This window comes from Durio zibethinus, chromosome 14 (assembly GCF_047325235.1).
Source record: "Durio zibethinus cultivar Kanyao isolate XHJ-2024 chromosome 14, ASM4732523v1, whole genome shotgun sequence".
NCBI classification, from domain to species: domain Eukaryota; kingdom Viridiplantae; phylum Streptophyta; class Magnoliopsida; order Malvales; family Malvaceae; genus Durio; species Durio zibethinus.
In genome coordinates, this window is record NC_143175.1 from 22,219,730 (window position 1) to 22,238,525 (window position 18,796).

The window sequence follows — 18,796 nt, forward strand, 5'->3', positions numbered from 1 at the left end:
TAACCAATGATATCTAATATCAATGTGCTTTGTTCTAGCATGGTACATGATATTCTTACTCAAATCTAAAGCATTCTGGCTATCACAAAATATCATATATCAATGCACTTTATTTTAGCATGATACATGACATTCTTACTCAAATCTAAAGCACTCTGGCTATCACAAAATATCATATACTCTTTTTGATTCAACCTCAATTCAAGAAGAAAACGTTTCATCTAAAACATTTCTTTATCTGCTTCGATTGCTGCAATATACTTAGCCTCTGTAGTTGACAAAGCAACACACTTTTGTAACTTAAACTGTCAAGACATAACTCTTTCTGCAAAAGTGAACAAATACCCTAAAGTAGATTTTCTACCATTAAGATCACCATCATACAGCACTAGTAAACCTTTCTAAACTGGTTCTGAAACTTCATAACTGAAGTACATTTTTTAGGTGCCTCTCAAATATCTAAAAATCTATTTTATTACTTCTCAATGAACCTTTTTCGGATTAGAAAGAAATTTGTTCACTACACCAATTGCATGAGCAATGTCAGATCGTGTACAAACCATAAGATACATTAAAAAATTGATTGCAAAAGAATAAGTAATGTTAGACATAATTAGTTGCTTTTCCTTAGACACCAGACAAGAATTCTTACTCAGATGAAAATGGTTGACAAGTGGATTGCTAATTGATTTAGTATGTTGCACGTTGAATATACTAAGCACCCGTTCAACATACTTTTTCTATGACAACCATAACTTTTTAACTTTCTTATCTTAGATAATGCCCATACCGAGAATCTGTTTTGCTGGACTTAAATTTTTCATGTCAAAGGACTTAGAAAATTGTTCTTTCAACTTACAAACTATACTAGCATTTTGTCTCACAATTAACATATCATCATATAATAAAAGAATAATAAAGTTACTATCATGAAATTTTTTGACATATACACAAGAATTTGTTGCTATTCTTTTATAACTATGACTCACCATAAAAGAATCAAACTTCTTGTACAACTATTGCAGAGCTTATTTCAAGTCATATAAGCTTTTCTTCAATTTGTAAACTAAGTGCTCTTTTTCTTTTACTTCAAAACCCTCAGACTGATTCATATAAATGTCTTTCTGCAAGTCATCATGCAAGAATACAGTTTTAACATCAAGTTACTTAAGCTTAAGATTCAAACTACCTGTTAATCTTAGTACCACTTAAACGGAACTCATCTTCACAATTGAAGAGAAGATCTCATCAAAATCAATGCTTGATTTTTAAGAAAAATCTTTCACCTCTAATTGAGCTTTGTACCTCACTAGCTTGTCACCATCTTTTTTCAACTTGAACTGTAGACATCGATTTTGTCCGGGTCTACTGTTTTATTTTTAATAATAATATTTTTAATAAAGAAATTATTATTAATAAACAAAACAAAAAAAAACAAAAAAAGTAAACAATTAAAAAAGACAAATAAGACAGAAGTCAAAGGGTTGATACGGCGTCGAATTGGTCCAACCAACCCCCGACCAAACTACCTGACCAGCCACCCTCCAGCCACCCTACAGCCACCAACTAACCACCCTACAGTCAATCAAATCCCACCCAATTGAAACTCTATAAAATCAACACATAAACTCAAAGGAAAAGAAAAAAGAAAAATTTTTTTATGAGGGTTCTGGAACGAAAAAAATTTTCAGCTAGAGTTTTGATTCTGAAATGAAAAAATTCGATCTACCCACAAACCCAAACACCTAAACAAAAACAAAACCAACCAAAAAAAAAAAAATAAAACCGCACAAAAAAAAATCAACACAGTCCTTCCCGTAGGGAGGAACCCAGCGCCGAGCTTCCTGCACGAAAAAAAAAAGGTCAGCTTAAAAAAAAAAAATTTACCGAAACTTCACTAGCAAATCTAAGAATTTTGAGACTCATTTTGGTGAAAAGGAAGTCAGATCTGAGCTCAGGGGGCGAGAAGAGTTTGTACGAGAATTTTAAGATTTTTCGACCACCGGATACGACGATCGGTGATGGGCGAATGGCGGCGACGGCACCGGCGAACGGCGGCGGCCGACCGACGAGCGGCTGAGGAAGAAAGCAAAAAAAAGAGAGAAGGTTTTTTTTTTTTCTGAAATGAAAAACTGACCAAAAAAAAATTTGAACCTTTTATATAAACTGCCAAAATCAAAACGACGTCATTTCATTAGAGGCCCAAAACGACGTCGTTTTAAGCTTGAGGATCCGCGCGTCAACCCGCGACCCGACCCAGGGTTCGCGCACCTGACCCGCGACCCACTTCTTTCATCAGTTCTGATCGGTCTGACTAGATCGAACTGAACCGTCGGACCAAACCAACCAGATCGAACCGAACCGGTACTGAACCAACCAGATCGAGCTGAACCATCGGACCGAACCATCGAACCAAATCGGGTGTTGATCGGACCGTTGATAGGTCCGGTTCAAGTAAAAAAAAAATTTTTTTTGAATTTTTCTTATTTTTTATATATTATTTTATTAATATTATGTATGTTAAAATATTTATATTTGTTAGATTAAATGATGAAATTATGATTAAATTTTTTTTATGTAATTATGTTAATAAACTTTAAAAACAATAATATAAAAATAAATCTAATAATAATACTAAACTAATAAAAATAAGAGAAAAGGAAATTTTTATCCGATGATGAGATTCAAAGGTATTTCGAGTAGTGATGCCTACGAAATCTCTAAGTGAGAAAATTTTTTAAGTACTACCAGCGTATTGGAGTATTTATAAAAAATTTTCAATACAGTAAATATTTTTTTTTTAAATAATAAATAAAAATTGATTAATAAATTAAAAATATAAGTAATAAAAATAGGAAGAAAAGAAATTTAATCCAATGATGGGATTCTAAAAGTATTCCGAATAGAGATGCTTTAAGAAATCTCTAGGTGAGAAGATTTTTTAAAATATTACCAGCGTATTGAAATATTTATAGAAAATCTTCAATATGATTAAAATTTTTTTTTCTTCAAAATTTCAATTAAAATTAAAAATTAATAAAACAATTAATAAAATTTTCAAAAAAAGAATAAAATGTGTGCATCAACATGTTATTATTTGCATTGCATACATGACATAATTTTTTACGAAAAGTAAATTTAGACCTCCCAAAGATGAGATTCTAAAAGTATTCCGAGTAGAGATGCTTTAAGAAATCTCTAGGTGAGAAAGAGTTCTTTTAATGTTACCAATGTACTGGAACATTTTAAGAATTATTTTAATAAAAAGTTTTAATTTATTTTTCTTGAGAATAAATTTTTTTTAACATGACATTTTCTTACGAAAAATAAATTCGAACCTCCAAAGATGAGATTCTAAAAGTATTTCGAGTAGAGATACTTTAAGAAATCTCTATGTGAGAGAGAGTTCTTTTAATGTTACCAACGTACTGAAACATTTTAAGAATTATTTCAATAAAAAAGTTTTGATTTATTTTTCTCGAGAATAATTTAAAAAAAAATAAATAAAAAAAATCAAGAAAATTATTTTTTGAATACTGAAAATAAGGCTGTTTTTATCAAAATCAAAGGATAACACGTTGTTAATTGGTACCGTTTTTAACGGGCGCTGTGGGGGTGCTAATCCTTCCCCACACGTAACCGACTCCCGAACTCAGACTGTTTCGTAGACCGTAAAATTATCTTTTTAATAAATTTTAATTAATTTTAAGATTTCATTAAAAGGATATGTTTTAATAGGTGGCCAATCGCACCTAGCCAAAAAAGATTGATGGCGACTCCGTTATTTTTTATTTCGTTTCCAAATTCGTCGGACGGACGTAAAATCGTTACGACATGAACACCTATTTATTTTTCAACGACCTCTTTCTTTTTAAAAATTTAACAAGATCATAAGTATCATTTTTTTGTAATGACTTTATCTCTTTTTTTATTGCTTTTAATTAATATTTTTTATCTGAAGTAGTCTGCACATTTTGAAAGCTTTTTAACTCTCTCTCACTAGTAACTAAAATAAAATATGAACTTGGATACCTAGTAGATGACTAGTGCTCTCTAGTAGATCTCTTAAGCTAAGACTTTACATCACCTGATATCAAAGGTAGCTCCCTCTACTCAACACTCTTAGGTAGAGAGGATTGCTCCCTTTGTTCAAAACTAATTACATCTGGCTCATCACTAACTATGGCTGACTCATTTATATCTCAAAGTTCTGTTTCTTGCTTATTTTCACCATTTGTGGCTCTTTCCTATGAAATCTTTGTCGATATTGAAACATTACACTCAACAGTAATATGTGTAGTCTTCTCATTTTTTTCAAGGTCTGCTATAGTTTTTTTTTTATGAAAGATTATATCTCTGCTTCTGACTGTCTTTCTCTCCACTGGATTTCATACTTTGTAACCAAATTCCTCATTACCATATCCTACAAATACATATTGTGTGACTTTACTGTTAAGCTTTGACCTCTACTCTTTCGACACATGCATGAATGCTTTACACCCAAAAACTTTTAAGTGAAAGTATAAAGCATCTTTTCTTATCCACACTCTTTCTGGATTGTCAAAGCCTAAAAAAATTGATGGTGATCTATTAAGTAAATAACAAGCTGTGTTGATTACTTCATCGTAGAATAGCTTTGGTAATTTTGTCATCCTCAACATGCATCTGATTTTTTTCATAATAGTGCGATTCATCTTTTTAGTTACACCATTATGCTACAATGTTTCAGGTTCTGTCATCTCATACCTTATCTCATGTTTTGAATAGTACCATTCAAAGTCTTTGAATGTGTATTCGTCATCATTATCAATTCAAATACACTTTAAAGGTAACCTTGTTATTCTTTCCACCATGGCATGAAATTTTAAAAATACTGTAATACCTAACTTTTATTTTTCAACATATACACCCAAGTATTACATAAAGCATCATTAATAAAAATAACAAAATACCTATTATCATCTAATAACTCAATCTCAATGAGACCACATACATTAGAATAAATTAATTTTAATCTATTTTCTTTTCTCTAAGAACTCTTATGAAAAAAAACTCTACGATCTTATCAAACAAACAATAATTACATGAATCGAGAGACATACCTTTAGTCAAGAGAATGAGAGACTGTCTTACCAAAACCTGTAAACCCTTATCGCTTATGTGTGTCAACCTTTTGTGTCACAAGTTTACTAAAGCATCATCCTCAACGGTATTTACCTGGTTGCCATTCAATTGCAATCATGTCTTATATATTATGCAGCATAGTTTTTTCTTTGCAACTATCATAGATCTTTTGAGAAGCTTTCACTGTCCATTATTTTGTTAACTCTCATATCCCTTTTTATCAAAGACATTAATAGCAAGCAAGTTCATTCTAATATCTGAAATGTATCTGACATCCCTCAAAGTTAACATGTAGCCTATACTAGTTTGTACAATAATATCATCAATCCTAACAATCTGTGACATACTTTTGTTTCTTATCTTGGTGCAACCAAAGTTTATTCCTTTATAAGTTGTAAACAACTTTATTTTATGAACAAAACGATATGTCGCTCTTGTGTCAACTATCCACTTAATATCAGGATCACCAACATGATCACAATCACCACATGTACAAATCAAAGTAATTGAATCACTATCTGAATTCACTACTGTAATATTATCATTATCCGAACTCTTGCCTTTCTCATCTTTTTACTCTTACTTTAAGATTTTACAGTGTTGTTTTATATTTCTAGACTTGGATCTATATTTAAACCTACTATGACCTTTTGAGTTCTGACTTCTGTCGATATTTCTACCTTTATTTTCTATGACCAGAGTTTGATTCTCAAGGTCTACATCTTTTCGTCTTACTTCTTTATTAAGCTTACTATCATTTACAATCTCCAATATTACCTTATAATAAGGAGTTGAATTAAGAATAGTCACAACTAGAGTATTCTAGCTATCTGACAATGAACCTAAAAAAATAATGCCTTTATTTCATTATCCATCTTAAGCTCTATAGTAGTCATCCGATTAAATATATCTTGAAAATCACTCAAGTGCTCTGTAATAGATCATTTATCCTTATACTGTAAAGTTACAAACTTTTTAACAAGCATAACTTTATTCATATCTATTTTTCTTTCATATAATGCTGTCAATTTTTCTCAAATAATGTGAGCATCTGCCTTCTGTGCTATATGATGAAACACGTTAATATCAACTCATTTTTTGATTGTAGTCAGTATCGTTTTGCCTAACTTCTTCTAGTTTTTATTTTTCATATCTGCTAGTTTAGTCAATCACCCAATATTAGTTTATACAAATCTTTGCAGTATAAATGATCTTTCATCATAGGTTTCTAAATTGAATAATTTGATGATGTTAATTTTATCATAGAACCTGTATCATCATCTATGATCTCAAATAGAATTTATTTCTGTCTTGGGTTACTTCTGTATCATTGTCTCAAAATAACTCTCGCTTTGATACCACTTGTTGGGCTTAAAGCAATAATCATAACAATACAGAAGCAATATATCACAATAAACCCATAATAATAGACAACAATCAATAATTAAAAATGTAAAAAAAATAAAGCACACCAAGATTTATATGAAAAACCTCCAGTATAGAAGAAAAAATTATGAACCACTAGAAAAATTTTCACTATCAAATAATGGATATATAAAGTTCTTCTCTAGCTAAAACTAGAGCTAATCAACAACTAGATAGACAATTGAAGAAATTTCACCAAATAAGTGACTGAACAAATACATCCTGAATTTGTTCTTAGGTAGTTTCAAATCTAATCTTCACCGTTTAGAATATAGAACTCTGAATCATAAACATGATGACAAAGTTTCAGCTTAATCGGATCACGAATCGACTTCTGTTCAACCAACTCTTTCTTTTCTTTTCTCTCTTTCTTTTAACTTTTCTTCTTTCATTTTTTGATTTTGTGACACCACCTTAAAATAACCCCATATTTTTTTATTAAGTAATTAGGGCTCTATGTAAAAAAAGACTAATGCTCATGACCTTTGATTGATCCAAAACCAATTACATGGAGTTTGACCCCATTTTTTTAACATCATGCTTAGCTCGAATAGACATACCTACAAAAGATCAAATTACACTGTACCCACTTGACAAGCATTTCAAATGGTACTAATTTTTCCCGATTCTGAAGTTTTATAAAAGGCCTTCTAAATTTCATATGAAGTTTTGAAGTTTGGAAAACATCGATTTTTTAAATATAAGAAAGTGAAAGCGATTGAGAAAGCCCTTTCCCCCAAAGAATAACTCACCATTGTAGCTCCCTTAATCTTTCAAGCGTATATATGCTAGATAATGTTCCTTGTTGTAAATACTTTACACTTAATTTTTACAAAGTCATAGCAATTCCTGGATCTTGCCTCTTCAAAACAATAATATGAAGCCCCCCGAAAGAAAGGAGAGGTAATGGAAAACATTTTGTTGAACCTCCTCCAATTCAGAAAAAAGGAGTGAAGATCTTGATGAATCTCACATGATCTAAGGCACATGTACATGGCCATGGCATGAAGCTGCCATAAGGTACCAATTGACATAATCAAAGACACAACAACCTCTGTACCTTCAATCAAAGTCATCTCAGAAATTCTTTATGAAAACTTGCTCCTAATTAGTAGTATACTCTATGTATGTTCCAAGATATTAATCAAAGCTGCAAGCTAACAAAATCTAGATGACTGAAATCTAAATGAAACTAAATAATTAATCAATCAGATAAAAGTTCCACTAACCTGAAAGTTTGGTGGTGAGACTGGAAGGTTTAAGTACATCCGTGGTTTAAGAAGGTGACTCTAAATTTACTAGTAGATTTGTACATCTACAGGTTAATCCCCGTTTGTCTTAGCCAAATTTGTCTACATTATTTGAAACTCTTTTCTTTGAAAACTTGCATACATTGGAGACCGAGCCCCATCGAGCAGTATGTAACTATGTATGTTGGCCTTGTTATTTAGTATTTAGATTGGATTCTCACTGGAGAGTAGAAGCAGATAAGCCAAGAGTAGCTCAAGAATAGCCAAGCATGCTTTTGTACAGAATTCTTCTCAAGACTGTAAAATGACGGAGGCAAGGCATCAATCAATGATAGGTTCTTTTATCTCCTGGTGTGTTTTTTTTTATTCCAAAACTCCCTTTATTGCTTTTACATGTAAAATAAAAAGAGAGAAAAACGGGAGGGAAAGACCTTTATCAGAGTCAATTGGTTCCTTTGGTCACGTTGTTTCGTATGACTTTTACATAGAAAAGTGGATGCTTAGTACTTCTTGGGATTTTATTCTTTGACAGAGAAATTCTAGCTATCTCTACATGTCATTAACTCAAAAAGTTATGTCCTTGATTTTGTGATTTTAAATTTTCAAAATGGAATGACAAAGTTACAAAATCAAGGAATGAATTCTCTTTTCATTCTTTTCCAACTATAATGTAATTTTTTTTCATTGTCACCCCCAGTTCAACTATCCACACATGTGGATAGATAAAATTGCCTACAATTTTTATCACCTATTGAGCAATATTATTGATTGAAAAAGTGTTGAAGGCTTCAAAAGTAACACCCGAATTATTTGATCTTTAAAATTTTCGAATTCGAATTCAAATATAAGAAAGGAATTGAAAAATGTTAAGAAGATAGAACTGAAATTTGACAGCCTTTATAGCTTCAACATTTGCTGCTCCCAAAATAAAACTGCAGGAAGCTTTGGAAAAGGGTAGTTGAGAAATGGGGCAAATTTCACCTTTGAATTTTTGTTTGGGCATTTAAAAACCCAACGCAGTAATACTTTTGTAGAATTTCAATATGGCTAATATGTCCCCCTCTCACAGAAACAGTGGCTGCCAGACTTTTGGTTTTAAAATTCTTTTTCCTCGAGTAGTCAAGAATTTAGTAGAATGGTTTACCTGTTGTCCTGAATCAGTGAGCTTTTCGCTTTTTTCTTTTTATCTCATATTCGAAATGGATTACAAAAACTTATTAAGATTTCATTTGTTCAAATCTTCAACTAAAAAATAAATAATAGAAAACTGTAAAGTAAAAAAAAAAAAAAAAGCTTTTATCATTGATCGTGAAAAAAATGTTCTTAATCTTATAGAGATTTTAAATTTCAGTGATAGTAAATGATATATTTTTTTATCAATAATTATATTTATTTTGGAATTCAAGGTAATTTATAAACTTCTTTAGAAGGTCAAAATCATCTCATTTACTTAAATAAGTCCAATTTTATTATTAAGCATGAATAATTCAAAAAAAAGTTGGTAAGATTTCAATTAAAGGTGTTCAATTTATGAGCACTTGAACTTGGTTGGGCTTCTGGAAAAAAAAAAAGCCTTCGTTGATCCGTAGCTCGAGACAGTAATTACTACAATCAGCCTTTTATTCAGATCCCTGTTGGGCTTCGGCCATTCTTTCAGAAAAAAGGAAGCCTCAGTTGGCCCATTTTCTATAATCTTTTTCTTATTTCTTTTTTATTGGATTTACATTTTATTTATAATCTTCCTTCTATTCTTCTACTTATTGTTAAGCTTTTTATATTTGACTACTAAAATTAATAATTCGGATCCACATTTCCATCAGCAATTCTCAAAGAGAGTGTTTCAACTTTTCTGATTTTTCTTTTTTTTTTTTTTTTTACCTTTTGAGTTGTAAAGACTATTTTATTATATCTAAAATTAAGAACATTCATAATTCGGTTTTTATTAAATTAATTAATTGAATCAATTTAATTTGATTAATTGATTGATTATTAAATTAATTTTGATCGATTATCGAAAATGATCTTAAAAACATTTTAGTTTTCAATTAATTCAGTTCGAAAATCGAATTAATCGAAATTTTAATCAAAATATAATAAAACCTATATATATAATTAAAAATATATAAAATTATTCATTTTATTTCAAGATATTAAAGGTTTTAATTTAATATTTTGATATTTAAATATTTTTGTTGGATGATTTTATTTAATTTATTTTTAATATAAGAAATTAAGAATTTAAAATATAATTAGTTTAAAATATTTTCTTATTTTGTTAATTGAAAAAATTAACCGATTGATCAAATTAATTTCAATCGATTAATTTTTAAAATTAAAAAAATTACTTCGATTAATAAAAATGTAATAATATAATTTTAAATAATTCAATTCAAAATATACCAAATCAATTTAATAAACACATAGCAGAGAAGCTGACAACCCAAAGTGCGTTTCTTGATTTTACATCTAATTCTTTGGTTCGGGGGCTTATATTCTCATGAACAGACAGAAAGTCATGGTTCAATCTTGAATGAGCCCCGTCTAGGTACACTCATCATCAGTCTCCTAAAATCATGACCAAAGATCCAAAGGCTTGAATTAATTAAAATTAAGGAGCATGAGGTCTGATGTGTTTGGTAGTCCCTGCACAGGGAAGAAAGAAATACTACTACTTATCTCGATCACTTTTTTCTTCCTCCTTGAAGGGAAACACATCATTCATGAAGAATTATTGGAGCAATTATCTTTACTTCACCCATTCCAATTTTATTGGGTCTCTTGGCTCCAAAATTTTTGATTCAATGTAAAGTTTTTCATGGCTGATACACAAGGAAGTACCGGCTTAAAAATTTAGAAACCTTCTTAAAGGAAACAATATAAAAATAGTAAATATTCTTTATATTAATATATATATATATATCATCATCTTAATTTCATTTGGTATGAAACGTGGAATTTAACAACTTCCACAATTTCTATAACAAAGCCATTGATGTAACGACCAAAACTCTTGACTGACATATTACTGCATGCTTCACTATTGTTAATAGAACTAGTGTAGTATACATGCATATGCCTTTCACGTGAGGATTGATGTTTGTGGTTTTTTTTCATTGCTTAGAGTGGTGGTGGAAGCTTGTTTCCTGTATTGCTACTAATATTATTTGTAGTACTACTAATTATGACAATCACATAATTAATGATAAAATAAACCCTAAAACTATTATGAAATTCTCACTTAAGTTTTTATTTATTTGTTTTGTGTCAATCAGGCCCTTTAACTTATTATGATTGGTGTCAAATGAACCCAATTTGGATGAAAATTAAAAAAAAAGAAAAAAGAAAGAGAATTTAAATGCTATTTATATTGATTTACAGCCACAAGTCTACAACTGATTTATGATGATCAGAAATCTATGGTTAAGAGAAAATAAATGGCAGTGCTACAATATGAAAGTCCATTAATTTTCAAAATTTATTCTGTAGCAATTCGGTTAAAAAAAATGTATATCGATTAACATATAAATATTTCAAATCAACCTTATAACTTTGAAATCAAAACCATTGTTAAGACTAGTAATCGCAGAAAAGAACAAAATTTACCATTCAAAGAGAGAATTAAAATATTCTATATCCTTCAACAAAAAGTAGTAATCCAACAAACAATAACCAAATTGAAAAGTAGATATGATCACCGCCATGAACAAGAAAAGTAATTTGAGACAACAAAAAAAAAAAAAGATAGTATTTACGAGATTAAGAGAGTAACTTTCAATTGGATACCATATATTTTTTTGTAGTTTTCATCTTTTTAAAGAATAAGAAAAAAAAATTATTTTAACTATTTTTTAATTACTTTAACCATTTTTTGGCCAACAAATAACTAAAATTTCATTTTCTTAAAGAAAAAGAAAAAAAAAATTCTGGAGTATTCACATAATCACAATCATAAACCACAACTATATTTTTTTTTAAGAAATTAAAGTATGCAAGTGGTCCACATTCAAGTATTAGAGCCCCAAAGGCCAAAACCACAATGAGTAAATGTCCAATCAATGACTACAAGTTACATGTATTAGAGCTCCAAAGGCCCAAAAGACCCAAAAGGCCTAAATCATAAACTTGTCTTACAGATTTAAGCCTATAAAAAGCACAGACAACAGCCCGATACAAAGATTTTGGACCAAAACTTGTCGGAACTGGACAGGAACTGAAAAAAAAAAGAAAAAAGAAAAAAGAAAAAGCCAACCTTAAAAGAAACAAAATAAATAAATAATTAGACACGACGGTAACTGAAGTTTCAAGTCCAAAGTCCCTCCCTTCTCTCCCTCTCTTAACAGATCTTTGTCTCTTTTCTCCCTATAAAACCAATCAAATCTCTTTCAAAAGAAGAGACAAAAAGGCTTTCAACTTTCTCTTTAGATCTCTCTACTTTAAGTTGGCTTTGCATTGCATTGAAGCGCATCGTCAGCAGCTTCTTCCTTGAATCTCTCTCTCGGGCCAACTTCTCGTTAGGGTTTTTTGGTGGTGTTTTTCTTCAACGAAGAGAAGACCTTTTCTCACTTTTTTTCTTGGTATGGACTATGAAGTTTGCGATAGTAGTGGTATGTCGTATTTATTAGTGTCATATTATTGCATTGAACAATGTCGGTGTTTCTGGGTTTCTTTTTTGTCGAGCTTTTTTATCTTGTTCGGGGTTGTGGGCTTTGTTTGTATTTGGAAATTGGATAATGGGTGCATTGATTTTTGGGGGTTTTGTTGGGGGGACATGAGAATTGAGGTTTAGGGTTTAATCGGGGTCAATGAATTTTTGATGATTCGATTCGGGCAATGATGTTGTATGGTTTTCTTTGACTTTTGCTTTCTAGTTATTGATTTGTTTCCAACTTTTAGGGGCAATTTGCGTTTTATTCTTTGAGTTCTAATTGGGATTCAAATGTAGAGAAATCCATGGTCAAAAGTTGAAAAAAGTTTTTTTATTCAATTATTTGTTCATAATTTGCTAGATTTTGGTTACTTGATACTTGAAAAATAAACAAATACCTATTCTTGTTAGAATCCTGGCAATAAACTATGTTATTTTCTTATAATTGTTTCAAAAGATTTTCCTCTGTGAATTATTAGTGTTTAATTGTTCACTTGACTTCACAATGTTGAGCTTTGATTCGGGTTTCCTACCAGACTAGCATCAGTCAACACAGTATGTTCGCATTTCTTTTCTAATTTAATCTTACTGTTTCTTTTCCCTTTACCTTTTTACTTTGTGACGGGGAAACCCAGTGAAATCGGGTTTGTTTAACTTTCTTTTACCCCTAATAAGTTTGTTACTTATCAAAGAGATTAACAGTAATAAACCTTTCAAACAAGAGCATCAGAAGACTGGTTATTGTCCTTGGGTGCTCTATGCAGCATGGTCATGCATGTTTTTATCTGAAATAACTACAGGTACTGATGATGATCTACCTCCATCACATCCAACTAGAGTTTCAATAGGGGGTAATTTTGCTAGTAATGGAAGATCTATCGTAGGTTCTGCCTCATATTCCAAGATGCATTTTGACATGGAGGCCCAAATACATCTACTTGAGCAAGAAGCTTACTGTTCTGTCCTGCGCGCTTTTAAAGCTCAATCCGATGCCATTACCTGGGTACTTACTTTGTTGTATTTGCACATATTGGTTTTAACAAGCATTCCTATTTATTTCATGCTGATTGGGTTTGCATTCTCCGTCATATGCTGTGTCTTCAGGAAAAAGAAGGCTTGATAACAGAACTTAGGAAAGAACTGAGAGTGTCAGATGATGAGCATAGAGAGCTTCTGACCAAGGTTAATGCTGATGAGATTATCAGAAAGATAAGGTTTGAATGCTTCATGAATTAGTCTGACTTTCAGGGGCCAGTAATTGATTCAATGGGCTTTTTATATCTTATTCTGTTTAATGGGTTTTATGTGGGCAACGCTAGCAGGGACTGGAGACAAGCTGGTGGGAACCAGTCTGCAAGACTTAGTGCATCTCATCCTGTTCACAGTCTTTTACCTAGTCCAACTGTGTCAGCATCCCGCAAGAAACAGAAGACATCTCAGTTGGTAACTTCTCTTACCATTGCTGGTGCAACCACAGGTTTTAGAACTTCTCATATTTGTAGTTCTATACGTTAAGCTTTCTTCTTTGGATGCTAGCTAGCAAGCTGCTTTAGAAACATGGACCAAATTCTTGAAGCAACGATCTTATTCATGATAGAAATGCAAAAGAGTACATTGACCTCCATTTGGCATGCTTTGTTTTACTCACTTTTTCCCTAACAGGGTCAGTCATTGCCTGGCTTATCCTCAGCAAAGGCTATGCAATATCCTTCTGCAGTTTCTGCTGGAAATAGGCAATTCAATAACCGTGGCTCAGTTGCTGGCCTTCCTGCAAATGAACCTGCTGAAGGAGCAACTTTTGATCCTATAATTGGAAGGAAAGTGTGGACGAGATGGCCTGAAGACAACAACTTCTATGAGGCTGTAATCACTGATTACAATCCCTCTGAGGTATGTTCAAGGCATACAAAGACATTTTCTGTCTCTCACTCTAAGACTTGTCTTAGCCAGAGTTTTTAGGTGATGATGAAAGTTTTAAAAATAAGTAACATTGACAGCGTATGCATGAAATCTAAGGCTTAGTCATAGTTGCACATTCTGGACCTGTTTATGCTGTCACTTGACTTGTGAATCAAATGGTTTATATTATGCATTTTTATTTCCCAATGCTGCAACTCTTTTATTTGTCTCTGTTTTGCTAATCTATCTACAATCTGTCAATAATTTGGGCTGTGACAAAATATCAACTTTTTTTAATTCACATTATCTTAGGATTTTTTTTATTAGATATTAAAGGCTCCATAATCGTATTCTGATTATTCTAAAGGATCGTACTTTATGCCTCAAAGTTTACGTGCCTGCCAACAGTTGTAAAACTCCTTTTGGAACTATTTTAATAATTTTGTGGATTGCTAAGTGATCATCAGCATATTTTATTTTTTTCCACAGGGGCGACATGCTCTGGTTTATGATATAAATACAGCAAATGAGACCTGGGAATGGGTTGACCTCAAAGAGGTAAGTGGATATGATTTATTAGCATGAAGTGAATCATTTGTGTCTGCTAGTCATTACTTTGTGCAGCAACAATGTTAGAATTTTTGACAAATATAATTTTAATATAACTATTATTTGCATAATTATTTTAACTACTTGCTGGAAAAAGAAAAACTTTATTATAGGTTTTTATGTGTCCACTTTCTCTTCTCGCATACAATTAGAATTTGGTGGTTAGCTAGGATTTGGCTGAGGCTGAGCTGAGGTTTGTTGGTTTTGGCAGTCTGTCTGATGCCAGGTACATAAATTGGTTGGACACAACAGGTTGAAAACAGGATGCAGTATGAGTGGTACGATGATAACTTGATAGAGTTTTATAGGGAGTAACCATGATTACTGAAAACTTCATATCAAGGAGTATAATAAATCAATTTATACTCTTTACACCAGATCTGAATCCAAAACTTGCTTTAGTCTCTATGTTCTCAGTTACCTAAATCATGTTGCAAAGGTGATGAACTTATCTATTAGGAGGTTCTGAGTGGACTCCTTAATACCAAATATATTTTTCCAGTCTTTGTCCCAGACAATGGAGATTTATTATTATTTTTCACTCTGAAGTCAACTGAAGCTAAAGTGGACTCAGAAGCGCATTTGATCTTGAATCAAACGGGGAAATTGGGAGGGAGAGAAAAGTGAAGAATTGTTGTTAGAACGGCTGGGTGTAGAGTAGGAGCATGTTGGTATATATATTTGTTTGCTTTCTTACATTAAAAGAGCTGATTTTGATTATGTAAGCCTGCCAAGTGTTTTGCTGCTTTATCAAATTGGAATACTTCTTACCGGTGAATAGTTTTCTCTATACATTTTATTGAAAACAATACTGATCTCCTAATTATTTCAGATATCTCCAGACGATATCAGATGGGATGGTGAGGATCCAGGCATATCTTATCGAGGAGGCCATGGTTTCCATGGAGCTAAGAAATCCTTCAGTCGTGGTGGTCCTGCTCCAGGTCCTGGAAGGGGCCGAGGTTCAATGAAGGGCCAGTCTAGAAAAGAATTTTTGCCATCACAGAATGGTAATGCAAAGAAAGTTTCTGATGATATTGAGTTGCTTAACACAGATACTCTGGTAAAGGAGGTATTTATGGAGAACCAGCTCAACTGATATCATTACATGTCTAATTGAGATAATTCACATTATAAATCAGCTAATTTTATTTTGATCCCTTAAACAGGTGGAGAGGGTTTTTGATACAAGTCATCCTGATCCTCTCGAGCTTGAGAAGGCAAAGAAGAAGCTGAAGGTAAGCTTATTAGTGATTCATACAGCCTAAAATATATCTTTCTTTTCATTGCTTAATACTACAAGCTTAACCACTAAATGTGATACAGGAGCATGAACAAGCGCTCATTGATGCTATTGCGAGGCTTGCTGATGCATCTGATGGTGAAAGTGGTAATCAATATATGTATACATAGTGATCTTTTGCATTCTTCTGTATACCGCAGATTGCCCTGTATTGACACATTTTCTTATTACTGAAAAACATTTTCGTTTATTCCATTTGATTTGGGAAAAAGCTAGCTGCATTTTCTTTGTTCAACATGCACATATTGGTATTTTGCTTTTAATAATCTAGAGTATTGTTGTCTATTGATCGGGGTAGAAAAAAATCCATTTCACTCTAATCCTCTCTTGCATTTTTTTTGGCAATATGTAAGTGACACGGGATTATTAGGGAGATGAATTACTTCTATAAGAGTATGTACCACAAATGTAATATAATGGAGAATGTAAGGCTGGACATGCACAACTTGGTGTTGATTCAGAGTGCATAAACTGTATGATGGCCTCCACATAAATACAACAAGTTTTACATTCTAAATAATGCAATTTCCACTATGGTGCACATAAAGCACTTTGTCTGAATTATGTACACGCTAGAGACTAAATCTTTTTTTCTCTTTTTTAACTTTCAGATGGAGAAAAACCAGTCTCTCATCAGCAACCAATGGACCAGCTGTGAGTATGTTGCAAGCAATGATATTGTGGACACCATCAGAGTACCAACTCAAAGGCTAGGTTGTAGTAAGTCCAAAAGATTCAGAAGTTTGCATCAAATGGTGGTAGGATGTGAATTGCAATAGATGACTTTGATTTTTCTGTTCATTTTTTTTTTAGATTTTTGCATCTGGTCCTCGAACAGAGAAGTTGCCAAAATCTTGTAAGAGAATCAGTGCCCTAACTTAATCCATTTGGAAAATAGCTCCTTGATCATCTGGATGAAAGGGCGTAGGTGTTAGAGAACTTGGAGTGGAATGGAAAATTATTCAATATTGTTTTCAATGTAAAAATTTTGATTTGGGGCTAAAATGGCTGCAGTCTGTCGTGCATCACTTGGGAAAATCATACATTAACAGAAACCAAGACTTCAACGATCTTTTTCCAACATATGCTATTCCTGCAAGCCACAGTACAATAAGATACTTGATATAAAAATCTGGAATGCATCAGCATCATGATAGTTTTGTCTGCGCAACAAATTATTGTGACATTTCATGAGAGTGAATGATTCAAGCTAAAGGCCAATTAAATCATCATGACTACATGCATGACAAATAATCGGTACGAGTTTTGGGTTTGAAGGGGTAGAGATGAGAGGACAACCGTCCTATGGTTCCAGACTGGTTAATAAAGTTAGGTCGGTGGTGGGAGAATTGGCCTGGCAACAGCTAGCAGACGGCACGAGTTCCCATTACCAAATGTAGGACTTCAATATTTGCCTCTCCTTTAGGTGTCGATTTGGTAGTTGAGTCAATCAATTTGTCGGTTTTTAACATGGCCGATAGGCAAAATTCAGCTTGTTCACATTAGATGGAAGTTTCTACCCATCTAAATCATCAAGGGACTTTAATGGCTTTAACAGTATCTCTAAAAGAGAGGATACAGCGTCTACCAGACTCACAAAAGCTAGAATTTCATACAAAAAGGTCCTAGTTAAATTGCCATGAATAAACAGAAGAAGATGGGGGAGATTCCTAGTCTTTCAGAGCATTCTAAAGAAGGACGACTCTTGCAAGGAAGACAGCCTCAGAACTAAACCAAGAAGGTAAACTACAATGGCGGAAAACTGGCAATTCACAACTCCTATTAATAAGACACCTGCTCAAATTCTAACAGCTTGACTATTTCCTATGGTGGTATTCAAGAGGACCTCCCTGGCGAACTATTGGTTCAACTGATTTGAGGGAATCCTGCGAAATAAGAAAACATGCTCTGCCTGCAAATGATGATAGCACCAAAAAGCTTGAACTAACTCATTGCTTACATACCTCCGCAATCTGCCACTGATCTTCCTACACAAGAAAAATAATCTGCCAATCATGGAGAGATAATCACCCATCTAACATGTAGGAATTGTATAAATTGTTCCATGAATTCTGTGAGGTCCTTCAGAAGAGATCTGGCCGTGATGAAAGAAAAGTAGGAAATAGCAACAGATAAGAGATGAGGATATTGAGCTGGTCAAATTTTCTGAAATAGCCAAATTAAGTTTTAGCTCAACTGCAAAAACAGAACATTGACTTCCACTATATGATTCTCTTATCAAAAACGAAATCATCAGACATTGATGGGAATCACAGGATCAGTCATATGGTAATCCTGTGACTCCAGTTAGCAAGGAAAAGAGAAGAGAGTCAAGAAACTGATAACTAGACACATATATTTAGCATCACTCCAAATAAACAATTCCAGAAACTCTAATCAGGCAGACCCATCAATGATCACCAATAAAACACGCACACACAAACACACAAAGTATCACAAACAGAAGAACTGCATAAATAATTCCAGAAACGTAGCAGTTCAGGCTAAGCACATAAATCCCATGATCACCAATCAAAATCA

General features: G+C 32.6%; 1 protein-coding gene across 8 annotated transcripts; it reads left to right on the top strand.

Moving 5' to 3' along the window:
- The first annotated feature begins 12,074 nt into the window (after positions 1-12,074).
- LOC111295632 (protein EMSY-LIKE 1-like) lies at positions 12,075-17,260 on the top strand. 8 transcript variants are annotated; one of them, XM_089743854.1, is made up of 10 exons: positions 12,075-12,373; positions 13,245-13,447; positions 13,549-13,658; positions 13,767-13,887; positions 14,107-14,334; positions 14,833-14,901; positions 15,785-16,024; positions 16,122-16,190; positions 16,279-16,342; positions 16,867-17,260. In XM_089743854.1, the coding sequence occupies exons 2-10, from the start codon at positions 13,349-13,351 to the stop codon at positions 16,911-16,913; spliced, it is 1,047 nt and encodes a 348-aa protein (XP_089599980.1). In that variant the 5' UTR covers positions 12,075-12,373; positions 13,245-13,348; the 3' UTR covers positions 16,914-17,260. The 8 variants fall into 8 exon arrangements, with proteins under 8 accessions (XP_089599980.1, XP_022744924.1, XP_022744925.1 ...); XM_022889189.2 differs by having other exon boundaries at positions 12,079-12,403; positions 13,764-13,887; XM_022889190.2 differs by having other exon boundaries at positions 12,080-12,403.
- Positions 17,261-18,796: the final 1,536 nt, after the last annotated feature.